This window comes from Anguilla anguilla, chromosome 19 (assembly GCF_013347855.1).
Source record: "Anguilla anguilla isolate fAngAng1 chromosome 19, fAngAng1.pri, whole genome shotgun sequence".
NCBI lineage: Eukaryota > Metazoa > Chordata > Actinopteri > Anguilliformes > Anguillidae > Anguilla > Anguilla anguilla.
The window spans coordinates 17,457,719-17,470,218 of record NC_049219.1 but is presented as its reverse complement, the minus strand read 5'-3'; the positions used below and the strand labels follow the sequence as shown (position 1 = coordinate 17,470,218).

Sequence of the window (12,500 nt, the reverse complement as noted above, 5' to 3'; positions counted from 1 at the left end):
CTAAACCTGCCCAACCGCCCAACTGCCTCCCTCATAACTGCCCCTAAACCTGCCCAACTGCCCAACCGCCCAACTGCCCAACCGCCCAACTGCCCAACCGCCTTCCTCACACTGCTACTAAACCTGCCCAACTGCCCAACCGCCCAACTGCCCAACCGCCTTCCTCACACTGCTACTAAACCTGCCCAACCGCCCAACTGCCTCCCTCATAACTGCCCCTAAACCTGCCCAACTGCCCAACCGCCCAACTGCCCAACCGCCTTCCTCACACTGCTACTAAACCTGCCCAACCGCCCAACTGCCTCCCTCATAACTGCCCCTAAACCTGCCCAACTGCCCAACCGCCCAACTGCCCAACCGCCTTCCTCACACTGCTACTAAACCTGCCCAACCGCCCAACTGCCTCCCTCATAACTGCCCCTAAACCTGCCCAACTGCCCAACCACCCAACTGCCCAACCGCCTTCCTCACACTGCTACTAAAACTCCACACAGCCTAACACACCTGGCCCCGGAGTAGCGGAGGGCCAGTTTCTCAGGCTGGTGTGTGTATGCTCTGTGCCTGTAGACCATGGTAACGGTGGTGAATGGTGTGTGTATGCTCTGTGCCTGTAGACCATGGTAACGGTGGTGAATGGTGTGTGTATGCTCTGTGCCTGTAGACCATGGTAACGGTGGTGAATGGTGTGTGTATGCTCTGTGCCTGTAGACCATGGTAACGGTGGTGAATGGTGTGTGTATCCTCTGTGCCTGTAGACCATGGTAACGGTGGTGAATGGTGTGTGTATGCTCTGTGCCTGTAGACCATGGTAACGGTGGTGAATGGTGTGTGTATGCTCTGTGCCTGTAGACCATGGTAACGGTGGTGAATGGTGTGTGTATGCTCTGTGCCTGTAGACCATGGTAACGGTGGTGAATGGTGTGTGTATGCTCTGTGCCTGTAGACCATGGTAACGGTGGTGAATGGTGTGTGTATCCTCTGTGCCTGTAGACCATGGTAACGGTGGTGAATGGTGTGTGTATGCTCTGTGCCTGTAGACCATGGTAACGGTGGTGAATGGTGTGTGTATGCTCTGTGCCTGTAGACCATGGTAACGGTGGTGAATGGTGTGTGTATGCTCTGTGACTGTAGACCATGGTAACGGTGGTGAATGTCTCTGCAGGCTAAGTGTATAAAGACAGGCCCGGGCTCCCACACCTGCCAGTGCCTGCGGGGGTGGAGGCAGGATGGGGACGGCTGCCAGGCCATCAACAACTGCCTGGATTCCAGCAGCGGCGGCTGCCATGCCAACGCTACGTGTATCTACATCGGCCCGGGACAGGTGAGCGTGTGCCGAATCCCTTCCGCCTCGTCCCCGTCCCTGTCCTGACATACAACTGTTTTAACTTGATTGTTCGTTAATGGTTTGTGTCAGTCCAGTTTGGACGATGTGCAGTAACGCCTCTTCCTCCTCTGTGCAGAACGACTGCGAGTGCAAGAACGGTTTCCGTGGAAACGGGAGAGAGTGCGAACCTGTCAATCAGTGTGTCCAGCAAAATGGTGGATGCCATTACATGGTGGGTGTGCATGTCGCTCGTTGTGGTTTGTGGGGACGTTGGTCCGGTCTGCCTCTGACCCTTTTCACTGTCCTCCTGCCCAGGCTACCTGTCAGTACCTGTCACCAGGCGCGTGGAAGTGTGTGTGTAAGGAGGGCTACACAGGGGACGGCCAGGTGTGCTACGGGACCGTGGTGCAGGTGAGCGTCCTATAACGACGAGTGATGTCACGGACAGCTGTGCTGATGTGGGCGGGGCCAGGCTGTGCTGATGTGGGAGGGGCCAGGCTGTGCTGATGTGGGAGGGGCCAGGCTGTGCTGATGTGGGAGGGGCCAGGCTGTGCTGATGTGGGAGGGGCCAGGCTGTGCTGATGTGGGCGGGGCCAGGCTGTGCTCATGTGGGAGGGGCCAGGCTGTGCTGATGTGGGCGGGGCCAGGCTGTGCTCATGTGGGAGGGGCCAGGCTGTGCTGATGTGGGAGGGGCCAGGCTGTGCTGACGTCATGGCTGTCTCTCTGCAGGAGCTGTCTGCGATCCCTGATGGTGCTGAATTCTATAAATGGGTGAATGTAAGTTTGCGTCCGCTGAACTTGCAGCTCCTCAGGAAACTGTGTGCTTTACACATGCGGCCAGTGCCTACAGCACACTGCTTAAACACTGGCTCCTGTGCTCGTGCTCCTCAGGATGCTGGCATCTCTAAGATGCTCTCCACGACCCAGGATTTCACCCTGCTCCTCCCCTCCACCAGCGCCGTGCAGAACATGCCTAAGGCCGACCGGGACTTCTGGACCAGCAGGAGCAGTTCCCTCACCACCATCATCAAGTGAGCCTCGACTCAAACTCATCCCACACACAACTCACCACCATCATCAAGTGAGCCTCACCTCAAACTCATCCCACACACAACTCACCACCATCATCAAGGGAGCCTCGACTCAAACTCATCCCACACACAACTCGCCACCATCATCAAGTGAGCCTCGACTCAAACTCATCCCACACACAACTCGCCACCATCATCAAGTGAGCCTCGACTCAAACTCAGCGTCTGTGTTATTATCAGGTGTTAAACGTTCCCCGCTGCCTGTTTTCTTCCTGCTGGTTCACCTGCACCTGTCCTCACAGGTGTCACATGATTCAGGGAGTCTACCAGCTGGCAGACCTACGCAACTCATCAGTTCAGCAGCTCACCACCTTCCTGAAGACATCACTTCCTGTTTCCTGGAACGATGTGGTATGAAACGGAATGCAGCGTAAAGTTATGCCTTAGAAAACATGGAGATCTGTGTTATAGCAAATATAGCTTAGTATATACACTGCATAGTGCATCATGTTTACAGTTATAAAATATAGAGTAGCCAATTTAAAAACAAGGCAGTGGTTACATAATGATTTTAATGAATGATTTTCTTCTTTGATATAGTTACTGAAAAATACTCACGTTTCCATAGTAATGAAGTAGCATAAGCTGGAATACCTGTCCTAGCTCACCCTGCTCCTGTTGCTACTTACAGTCAACATCCATTGGAGGATCCGCAGTCACATCATCGGATATCGCAGCGACTAATGGAGTCATCCACATTATCGATAAGGTACAGCACACCCATAACTCACTCACTGAACCTACTGAAGGAGCATACAGCCGCGTGGATGACTGGGTCTTACCCTCCCATCTCTGGTTAACATTTTAGGAAGGCCAGTGGAAAAAGAACAGAGATGATGTTATCTACAGTGTGGCGGACTGTAGCCTACCTAGCCTGCTTACTGTGTGAACTGTGTGACTTTGTGTGTTCGAGCTAAGAGAGAAAACAGTGTCTTTTTAAATGGCCGTGACCTGTATGATGTGGACTGAGTCGTGTTCCGGTTTTCCCGGTTTTCCCCGCCCTGTCAGGTGTTCATTCCGGATCGGAAGCTGAGCGAGGGGCTGCTGGAGCTGCTGGATCAGAAGCCGGAGTACTCCCTGTTCAGGAGCGCCCTCGCTGTACGTACTGCGATGCTGAGGCACAGCAGGCGGATGTGCTGGGCATGCTGAGGGTTATGAGCCTCTGTTACAGGAGGGTCAGATAAACACTTTTAGGCTGAGAGTCCGCTCGCTGTTTTCCAGAAATACAACCTGACGCAGGAGATGGAGAAGTCCTCCGCCTACACCGTGTTTGCCCCCAGCGACGGTGCGGTCAGGACGTACCTGAGCAGGACCGGCTCCGCCTCTCTGGTACGCTGCCGAGCCCACCTGGGCCTACCCCACCTGGGCCTACCCCACCTGGGCCGACCCCACCTGTGCCTACCCCACCTGGGCCGACCCCACCTGGGCCTACCCCACCTGTGCTCAATATTTATTTCGGCCTGAAATGAAAGGAAATAGTCTACAAAGTTTCAAATTCTAACAGTTTCTGTTCTTAGATGGCCAAATCACAGTTCAGAAATGTTTGATTGCACTCTGTTGTCACCAAGTGATCAGAGTTCTAGACTGGTCTAGACTGATCTGTTGCTGGGTTGTTTTGGGTCGTTGTTGAGCTGTTTTGGGTTGCTGCAGAGCTGTTTTGGATCATTGTTGAGCTGTTTTGGGTCGTTGTTGAGCTGTTTTGGGTCGTTGTTGAGCTGTTCTGGGTTGTTGTTGATCTGTTCTGGGTCGTTGTTGAGCTGTTTTGGGTGGTTTTCCCTCACAGGACGTGAACACGACGCGGAATCACATCGTCCTGGCAGAGAAGCTGATGAGGAGTGCCCTGCGCAACGGCCTGTACAAAGACTCCATGCTCGGCTTCTCCTTCCAGCTGGGCTTCTTCCTCAGGGATGGCAACGTGAGTCCCAGACCTGCACTGAATAATCAGCATCATCATCATCAGCATCATCATTATCATCATCACAATGATCATCATCATCATTGGCATCGTCATCATCATCATCATCATCATAATCATAATCATCATCATTTTTCCTCTTTCCATGCCAGCTGTTTGTGAACGAGGCCCAGGTGAACCTCACTGATCTGGAGACCAGCAAGGGGGTGATCCACGGCCTGACCGGGGTGCTGGAGGTCATACTGAACCGCTGCGACAGAGAGGAGGCCAGCTTCTCCTCGGTACAGACCGTCCCACTGCTTCTGACTCTCTGGAGACCTTTCATTACAGGCATTAACAAACATCCTATTAACTGCACTCTCTGCGTCAGTGGTGCCCTACCCTGTTCCTGGAGATCTGCCTTCCTGTAGGTTTTCAGTCCAACCCTAACAAAGCAGACCTCACTCAATACCTACAGATATTGTTGAGCTGCTAATTAATATTCCAGTGAGTCAAATCAGGGTCGATATGAAAGCCTCAGGGTTGGTCACCACTGCTGTGTATTGTATGACGTTAAACAGGCAGGCACAGCAGACGTGTCCTCAATTAGCACGTGTACGCAAATGTGTTTACCAAACGATTATCCTCATTTTCATTAGATACACACATATACCCATTTGTACAAAACACAGTTCTTTTTATAATATGATCAGTACAGCATCGGTAAAAGAACTGGACGGGCTTATTGTGTATCAGAGGTTGAAGAGCATGCTGGACAAACTCAACCTTTCTTCATTCATTAGGTGGAAGTCCTCCCGTTTTTCTGTGAAGTGTCCCATTTTCCTTTGTGATGCTGTGCGTTGTCATGGCGAGTGGCCAATTTTCTGATCCGTTCTTTTTTCCTGAAGGGATTCTGTCTGGACTGTTTCACCACAAAGAACCCCTGCCCAGAAGGAACTAAAGCATCGGTATGTGACCTGCTCTAGCAAGGCTCCACTGCTGCACCGCTCCCCCTGCCAAACACACCAAACCTGATATTTACCTGAACACCTGATATTTACCCGATCACGTGATCACCTGATATTTACCTGAACACCTGATATTTACCTGAACACCTGATATTTACCTGGTCACCTGATATTTACCTGAACACCTCATATTTACCCGATCACCTGATATTTACCTGAACACCTGATATTTACCTGGTCACCTGATATTTACCTGAACACCTCATATTTACCCGATCACCTGATATTTACCTGAACACCTGATATTTACCTGATAACTTGATATTTACCCGAACACCTGATATTTACCTGATAACTTGATATTTACCTGAACACCTACCTGGTCACTTGATATTTACAGGTGATCAGGTAAATATCCAACAACTAAGATGGTTACTAAGATCAAAGCTGTGACATCAAACACATCATTCAGGGCTGTATTCAAGGCCAGTGCCCCTGTCTTTCAGTCCCGCATGAAGAACAGGTGCCTGCTGAGGCGCACGCTGAACGGAGAGCAGATCACCCTGTTCGGCTGCAGGATGGTGTGCAAGAACTCCACCATTGTGAGTAACAGCTGAGCACAAGTGTGCTTCATGTTCACTAATCACTAATCACGCTTACAGGTGTGCTTCATGTCCACTAATCACTAATCACTGATCATGCTTATTGTGTGTGGATAGCATGCAGAAGTGCTCAAGGAATGTACAATTTATAAGTGTGCAGAGAGAATGAACAGGTGTGTGGAACTATGGATGGAATGTACAGGTGTGTGGATAAAATGCACATGTGGCATGGATAGAATGCGCAGGTGGATGAATACAATGGACAGGTGTGTGGGTGCATGGATAGAACAGAATGCACAGCTGTGTGTAAGTGTGGATAGAACGCACAGGTGTGTGAACAGTGTGAATGCACAGGTGTGTGTGTAAGAAGTGTGAGAGAGGTCCCTTGTTCCTGCAGATCCGGCAGTGCTGTGGGGGGTTTTTTGGGAAGCACTGTGAGAACTGTCCCGGGCCGGTGGGGCAGCCGTGTTTTGGGAACGGGAAATGCGAGGACGGGGCCGATGGGAAGGGGACATGCCAGTGCAATCCGGGCTTCGCTGGGACAGCCTGTGAAACCTGCCAGCCTGGGAAATACAGCATCCACTGTGACCAGGGTACAGTATACCCTTTCACCTTCCATTCCCACTGTGACCAGGGTCCAGTATACCCTTCCACCTTCCATTCCCACTGAGACCAGGGTACAGTATACCCTTCCACCTTCCATTCCCACTGTGACCCGGGTCCAGTATGCCCTTCCATCTCCTGTTCCCACTGTGACCAGGGTACAGTATGCCCTTCCATCTTCCATTCTCACTGTGACCCGGGTCCAGTATGCCCTTCCATCTCCTGTTCCCACTGTGACCAGGGTACAGTATGCCCTTCCATATTCCATTCTCACTGTGACCCGGGTCCAGTATGCCCTTCCATCTCCTGTTCCCACTGTGACCAGGGTACAGTATGCCCTTCCATATTCCATTCTCACTGTGACCCGGGTCCAGTATGCCCTTGCTCCTTCGCTCTCATGCCCGTTGTGTGATGCCCGTGTGTCTGTCCTGCAGACTGTAGGTGTGCCCACGGCCGGTGCAAGGAGGGCCCGCAGGGGGACGGGACGTGCGAGTGTGACGTGGGCTGGCGAGGGGTGTACTGCGACACAGGTAGGGCGCGCCCCGGCTGGTTGTGTGGGGCGGCGTTCGGGACCGTCCCCTGGCTCTGACCGCACCTCCTCCCTCTGTTTCAGCCGTCTCCCAGGACGCGTGCAGCGGGCGGTGCCACTCCAGCGCCAAGTGAGTCCCCTGCGTACTGACTGCACAGCACCCTCACCGCCTGTGCAGGGGAGCGCACAGCGTTACAGCACAGCACCCTCACCGCCTGTGCAGGGGAGCGCACAGCGTTCACGTAGCTCCTTTAGCGTAGCGCTAGCATCAGCCGTGGGGTACATGGACAGGCCTTTGTGTCCTGAAATCTGAAATCAGCAGTGGCCATGCAGCATGGAGCATATAGCGCCTTTCACACGGCTCCCCAGGACACTTAAGCCGCGTTTCCACCGCAGGAACTATACCCCGGAACTAGGAACCTTTTGAGGAACTCAGTGCGTTTCCACCGCAGGAACTAGGGTCTAAATTTAGTTCTGGGGGCTTTGTTTTACCCCCCAAAACGTTCCTGCTCGGGGGGTAGTACTTTCCGAAAGTACAGGAACCTTTTGGGTGGAGCTTGCAGCGCTGAACATTTCTGATTGGTCGAGTACTCGTAGCATTTGTGTTGTATTTATTTTCCGCCATTACCCGCCATGTTTGAAAATATGCAGCGGCAAACCAATTTATTTTCATAATAACTTCAAATCAAACTTGTATGTTATGCGGCGCAGTAGCCTACTTTTGGTTATAGCCTGTCAACGTCTTGGAATTATAACGTGTGCTCTTCTGTTCTTTTCTTGCTTTAGTATTCGTTTTATAAAATGCCAAGCATTCGTGCTGGGACAGCATATTACGTAGGCTACCAAAACATTCAAACGGATTAATTCGGTTGCTGAATATTTTCTTCCGGATTTTCTTTGTTAGCCCGTTGTAATTGACTCAAAACGTTTGATACAGTTATGTGAGGTATGCGGTAGTTCTGCTTAATTAACATTGGTGATACAGTACAAGCAAACTGGAAATCACCTTCCGCACTTTTTATCCGGGTAAAATAACAGGTTAATTCTAGTAATCTTCCCTTTAGCTTTTTCAGACTGCCGTAATTTTACTCAATTTTACTGCCATTTTTCACTTCCACGAAAAGACCAGGAAGACTATGGACTAATTTATGGTGCATGGTTCGCATCTGGAGGGCACACTTCGCTGCTCGGCTAGCAGTAACTTCGAAGGAAAGCAAACGATGGCTGTACCACTACTAATTTACATTTTCACGCAAGTCCGAGTTTTCGTTCTATTCTTGTCATTTTGCGATTAGCCTATATGGAATTGACGACGAGAAAGTAATAAAACAGCAAATTGTTTACAACGTGTGCATGTTTTCTGCTGTTAATGAGTGTGTTTGAGAGGATATATGAAAATCAATAAATACAAAAGTAACCATATATAGTCATTGTTGGTAACCCGTTGTATATATGTGGAATAAACCCCTCCGGGCTGTCCCGGTTATTAGAAAATAATGTAGGCTACTTCGGTGGTAGTATGGGGTTACAGAAGAAATCATATGACAGATGGACCGACGACAACGTCAGTGGGCTAATTTGCCTAATCTTCGCGGTACTTTAGACCCCGGTGGAAACGCAGACAACCATTGGCTGAAGGAACCTTTTAGTTCCTGGTAAAGTAGTTCCTGGGACTGAAAGTTCCGGGTAATTTTGGTGGAAACGCGGCTTTAGAGAGGATCAGGTAACTGCCCCAGAGCGGCCTGGCTGGACTCAGCCTTTAACCGCACTGCTCCAGTAGAGCAGTGATGCTGAGGCAGACGCAGTCACAGTGATACGCTGGGTTGGTGGGTTAGTGATGCAGTGAAGCACTGTTTTGGTGACTCAGTGCAGCAGTGAAGCAGTGCAGCAGTGACCCGCGCTTTCCCTGCTCTCTCACGCAGCTGCATTGTCCAGGCTGACGGCTCCTCCTTCTGCAAATGTGCCACTGGGTTTGAGGGGAACGGCACGTACTGCATAGGTGAGTAGCAGCCAGCTGGGCTTTAGGCTGTCTGTCAGGGGACTGGGGCAGGTGACAGGGGCGGGGCCAGGGGGCAGAGAGGGGACAGGGGCAGGGGCGGGGCCAGGGGGCAGAGAGGGGGCAGGGGGCAGAGACCGGGGCAGTGAGCGTTTGGCGCTGTGTTCCTGTCTCCTCAGGGAAGGACGCCTGTGCGCTGAATAATGGCGGCTGCTCCCCCAAGGCCACGTGCAAGAGGACCGGCCCCGGGAGCAGGGACTGCCTCTGCCAGGCCGGTCACTATGGAGACGGCCTGGTGTGTGTGGGTATGTGTGTGTGTGTGTGTGTGTGCAGGTCTCTGTGTGTGCTCGGTGTAGTCTCCAGTATAAGGAATGACGTTTCCAAATATCAAGTATCAAACATTACAGCAGTGCTGCGCTATGGGACTGCATCACTGTGCTGGCGCTCCATAGAGATTCATTGTGGGTTCAGCTGCATTGTACACAGTCTCATTGAGAAGCATTATAGAATAACTCCTAGATAATAACACAATGATATCCTCACTGCGTGGACTTTGCACAGTGAATCTACTGCTTAGTATGCATACTGCTTAGTATGCATGAATCTCACACTGTGCAATGCGAACTCTAGTTCAGCCTTACAGTGTATTTTGTGATCAACTCATCTGTGCAGGAATCAACCCGTGCCTGGTGGGCAATGGAGGCTGCCACGCGAACGCCCAGTGTGTCCACACCGGACCCAACAAGGTCAGGGGCCGTTTTACACTGATCGATCAGTCAAACCAGTCAGCCAGGCAGTCAATCGCTTAATCAATCAATCAATCAATCAAGGTCTTCACTAACGAGCTGAAGGCATTTCAGCCAGAAGACTGACAGGTATGAAGATGTTTGAGGCCTTTGAGTTCTGGGAGCGTGTGATTATTTAAGGGCAAAGCTTTCTTTATTAACACTTAATTATTAAAGGCATCATTACCCATGTTTTACACTAAATACATTTGTAGTGGGTAGATGCCTGCATTGGCATGTTCAGATTTGGTTCAGTACCGTGTAAGGTGATTGATTGATGACAGGCAGTAGTTTATTCTGATCATTAGAGCCGTGCCTGCATGTTTAACGTGTTTATGGGAACATGCAGGGTCTGCCATGTGTGCTGTTTTCTCTCTGCAGACGGCTTGCGTTTGCAACAAGGGCTTCAGTGGAGACGGGAACAACTGCTCAGCCATCAACCCCTGCAGGACGGTAACGATCCGCCCGAATCATGCCCACATTCTGTGGTCCACACGGACGTGTTGTGTGGCTGAATTCCTCCTCAGCCCTGCGGATTCATTCTGGTAGAAACTGTAAGAGTGTTGGGGTTCTGTGCTTGGCGAGCGGAGGGAAACGCTGGAGGCTGGTCTCACGTTCTTCTCCTCGCTCTCCCGCCAGCGTAACGGGAACTGCCACCGGCTGGCCCTGTGCAACATGACGGGCCCGGGGGAGCGGACCTGCAGCTGCAAGCCTGGCTACGTGGGCGACGGCCTGAGCTGCAAGGGCACCGTGGAGGAGGTGAGACCACACGCTGCCCGCACCTGCCCCACCCTCACCTGGAGCTCAGGCTGCCCGCACTGCCCCACCCTCACCTGGAGCTCAGGCTGCCCGCACTGCCCCACCCTCACCTGGAGCTCAGCCTGCCCGCACTGCCCCACCCTCACCTGGAGCTCAGGCTGCCCGCACTGCCCCACCCTCACCTGGAGCTCAGGCTGCCCGCACTGCCCCACCCTCACCTGGAGCTCAGGCTGCCCGCACTGCCCCACCCTCACCTGGAGCTCAGGCTGCCCGCACCTGCCCCACCCTCACCTGGAGCTCCTGACCGTAAACATTCCCACTCTGCTGCTGATGGGGGTCACTGGGCATCGTCTCTGCAGTGCCTACTCACCCTTACTCTCTCTCTGCAGGAGTTCTTCCTCAGCAAGAATTCGTCCATCAGGGAGTTTGTTTATTATATGGCAGTAAGTCACCCTTCTTCTTTTCCTTTATCATTGGCCTGTATGTAGATGTGCCTCATTATATCCTGCAATGTCTGGGACTGTTGTTAATTTTTCTTTATTGGTGAAGATTGATGTGTCTTTTTATTGGGCTTATTGTGTGAGTGATTTCAGGGTTGAGTGCCTCAGCTTTTTCCTGTTTCTCTCAGAGGGCCAAGGTGCAGGAGCTGAGTGGCCTGGGCCCCTTCACTGTGTTCGCCCCCCCGGGGCCCCTCTTCAGCGAAAACGTGAGGGTGCTGTCTGTCTGTCTGTCTGTCTGTCTGCCTGTCTGTCTGTCTGTCTGTCTGCCTGCCTGCCTGTCTGCCTGTCTGCCTGTCTGTCTGTCTGCCTGTCTGCCTGTCTGTCTGTCTGTCTGTCTGTCTGTCTGTCTGCCTGTCTGTCTGTCTGTCTGCCTGCCTGCCTGTCTGTCTGTCTGTCTGTCTGTCTGCCTGCCTGTCTGCCTGCCTGTCTGTCTGTCTGTCTGCCTGCCTGCCTGCCTGCCTGCCTGCCTGTCTGTCTGCCTGCCTGCCTGCCTGCCTGTCTGTCTGTCTGTCTGTCTGTCTGTCTGTCTGAGTGAGTTCTGGCAGGTAGTCCAGGTGTGCTTCAGTGGCAGGTGCTCCAGGTGAGTGAGTTCTGAGCGGTTCTGTCTGTGTCTCAGTGGAGTCAGTGGCGAGCTAAGGGAGTGATATCAGACATCATGCGGTACCATGTGGTGTCCTGCCGCACGCTGGTCCCCGCCGACCTGACCAAGCCCAGGAACCTGACCACGCTGCAGGGGGAGCCCCTGTCCATCACCTACTCCGAGGTAACCCCCGGCAACACTCCGCCCCAACTGACCCACCCACCCGAAAACACGCGCGTGTTCACATGCTAATTCACTGATAACGACTCAATTAATATTAAATGATAATGGATGAAATGATGAATGTTAATGATAAAAAATAATGAATATGAATGAATAAAGAATAATAATGAATATTTATCTACCATGTGACCTTCTTGCAGGACACCATATTCATCAATGGGAACACTAAGGTGGTGTTCAGTGACTCTGTGAGTTCCAATGGCATCATACACATCATCGACGCTGTGCTGGTGCCCGAGAGCGTGCAGGCCGTTCTGAACAACCCGCAGGCTCCGCCCACTCCAGGGGTAAGGTCATAAGCTTCGTTCCTATTGGACTGTCCTTCTCAATCACATTCATATTCAGTGTCTCAGCGTGAGGTTATGACCATTGCATGATGGGCAGGCCAGTGTCTAGACCAGTCAGTCCAGTTTGCGTCCTCCTCAGTCTCGTCTTATCGCCCTCGTTGTATCATTCTTTCAGCTGTGTTCTGAAACGTGTCTCTTTCAGCAACAGAACCTGACAGATCTGGCCAAAGTCCACGGTTATGCCACTTTCACCAAGTTGCTGGAGGTCAGTGTCATTTGCGCGGGACTCTCTCCCAGCTCTGAGGCGGTGTTAGTTAGCTTCTCGCGGACGGTGCTGAA

General features: G+C 52.0%; 1 protein-coding gene across 2 annotated transcripts in view; it reads left to right on the top strand.

Moving 5' to 3' along the window:
- Window positions 1-12,500, top strand: part of stab2 (stabilin 2) — a 35,505-nt gene that overhangs the window by 14,618 nt on the left and 8,387 nt on the right. For both annotated transcript variants that reach the window (XM_035401421.1, XM_035401420.1), the window contains exons 25-50: window positions 1,163-1,321; window positions 1,461-1,556; window positions 1,640-1,735; window positions 2,054-2,101; window positions 2,216-2,355; window positions 2,658-2,766; window positions 3,047-3,124; window positions 3,424-3,513; window positions 3,637-3,744; window positions 4,199-4,330; window positions 4,483-4,611; window positions 5,218-5,277; window positions 5,784-5,879; window positions 6,277-6,472; window positions 6,917-7,012; window positions 7,096-7,141; window positions 8,934-9,010; window positions 9,187-9,312; window positions 9,680-9,753; window positions 10,174-10,245; window positions 10,432-10,551; window positions 10,941-10,994; window positions 11,180-11,257; window positions 11,668-11,814; window positions 12,015-12,161; window positions 12,364-12,426. In XM_035401421.1, coding sequence (XP_035257312.1) covers window positions 1,163-1,321; window positions 1,461-1,556; window positions 1,640-1,735; window positions 2,054-2,101; window positions 2,216-2,355; window positions 2,658-2,766; window positions 3,047-3,124; window positions 3,424-3,513; window positions 3,637-3,744; window positions 4,199-4,330; window positions 4,483-4,611; window positions 5,218-5,277; window positions 5,784-5,879; window positions 6,277-6,472; window positions 6,917-7,012; window positions 7,096-7,141; window positions 8,934-9,010; window positions 9,187-9,312; window positions 9,680-9,753; window positions 10,174-10,245; window positions 10,432-10,551; window positions 10,941-10,994; window positions 11,180-11,257; window positions 11,668-11,814; window positions 12,015-12,161; window positions 12,364-12,426 — 2,637 coding nt within the window. The remainder of the gene's footprint in view (window positions 1-1,162; window positions 1,322-1,460; window positions 1,557-1,639; window positions 1,736-2,053; window positions 2,102-2,215; window positions 2,356-2,657; window positions 2,767-3,046; window positions 3,125-3,423; window positions 3,514-3,636; window positions 3,745-4,198; window positions 4,331-4,482; window positions 4,612-5,217; window positions 5,278-5,783; window positions 5,880-6,276; window positions 6,473-6,916; window positions 7,013-7,095; window positions 7,142-8,933; window positions 9,011-9,186; window positions 9,313-9,679; window positions 9,754-10,173; window positions 10,246-10,431; window positions 10,552-10,940; window positions 10,995-11,179; window positions 11,258-11,667; window positions 11,815-12,014; window positions 12,162-12,363; window positions 12,427-12,500) is intronic.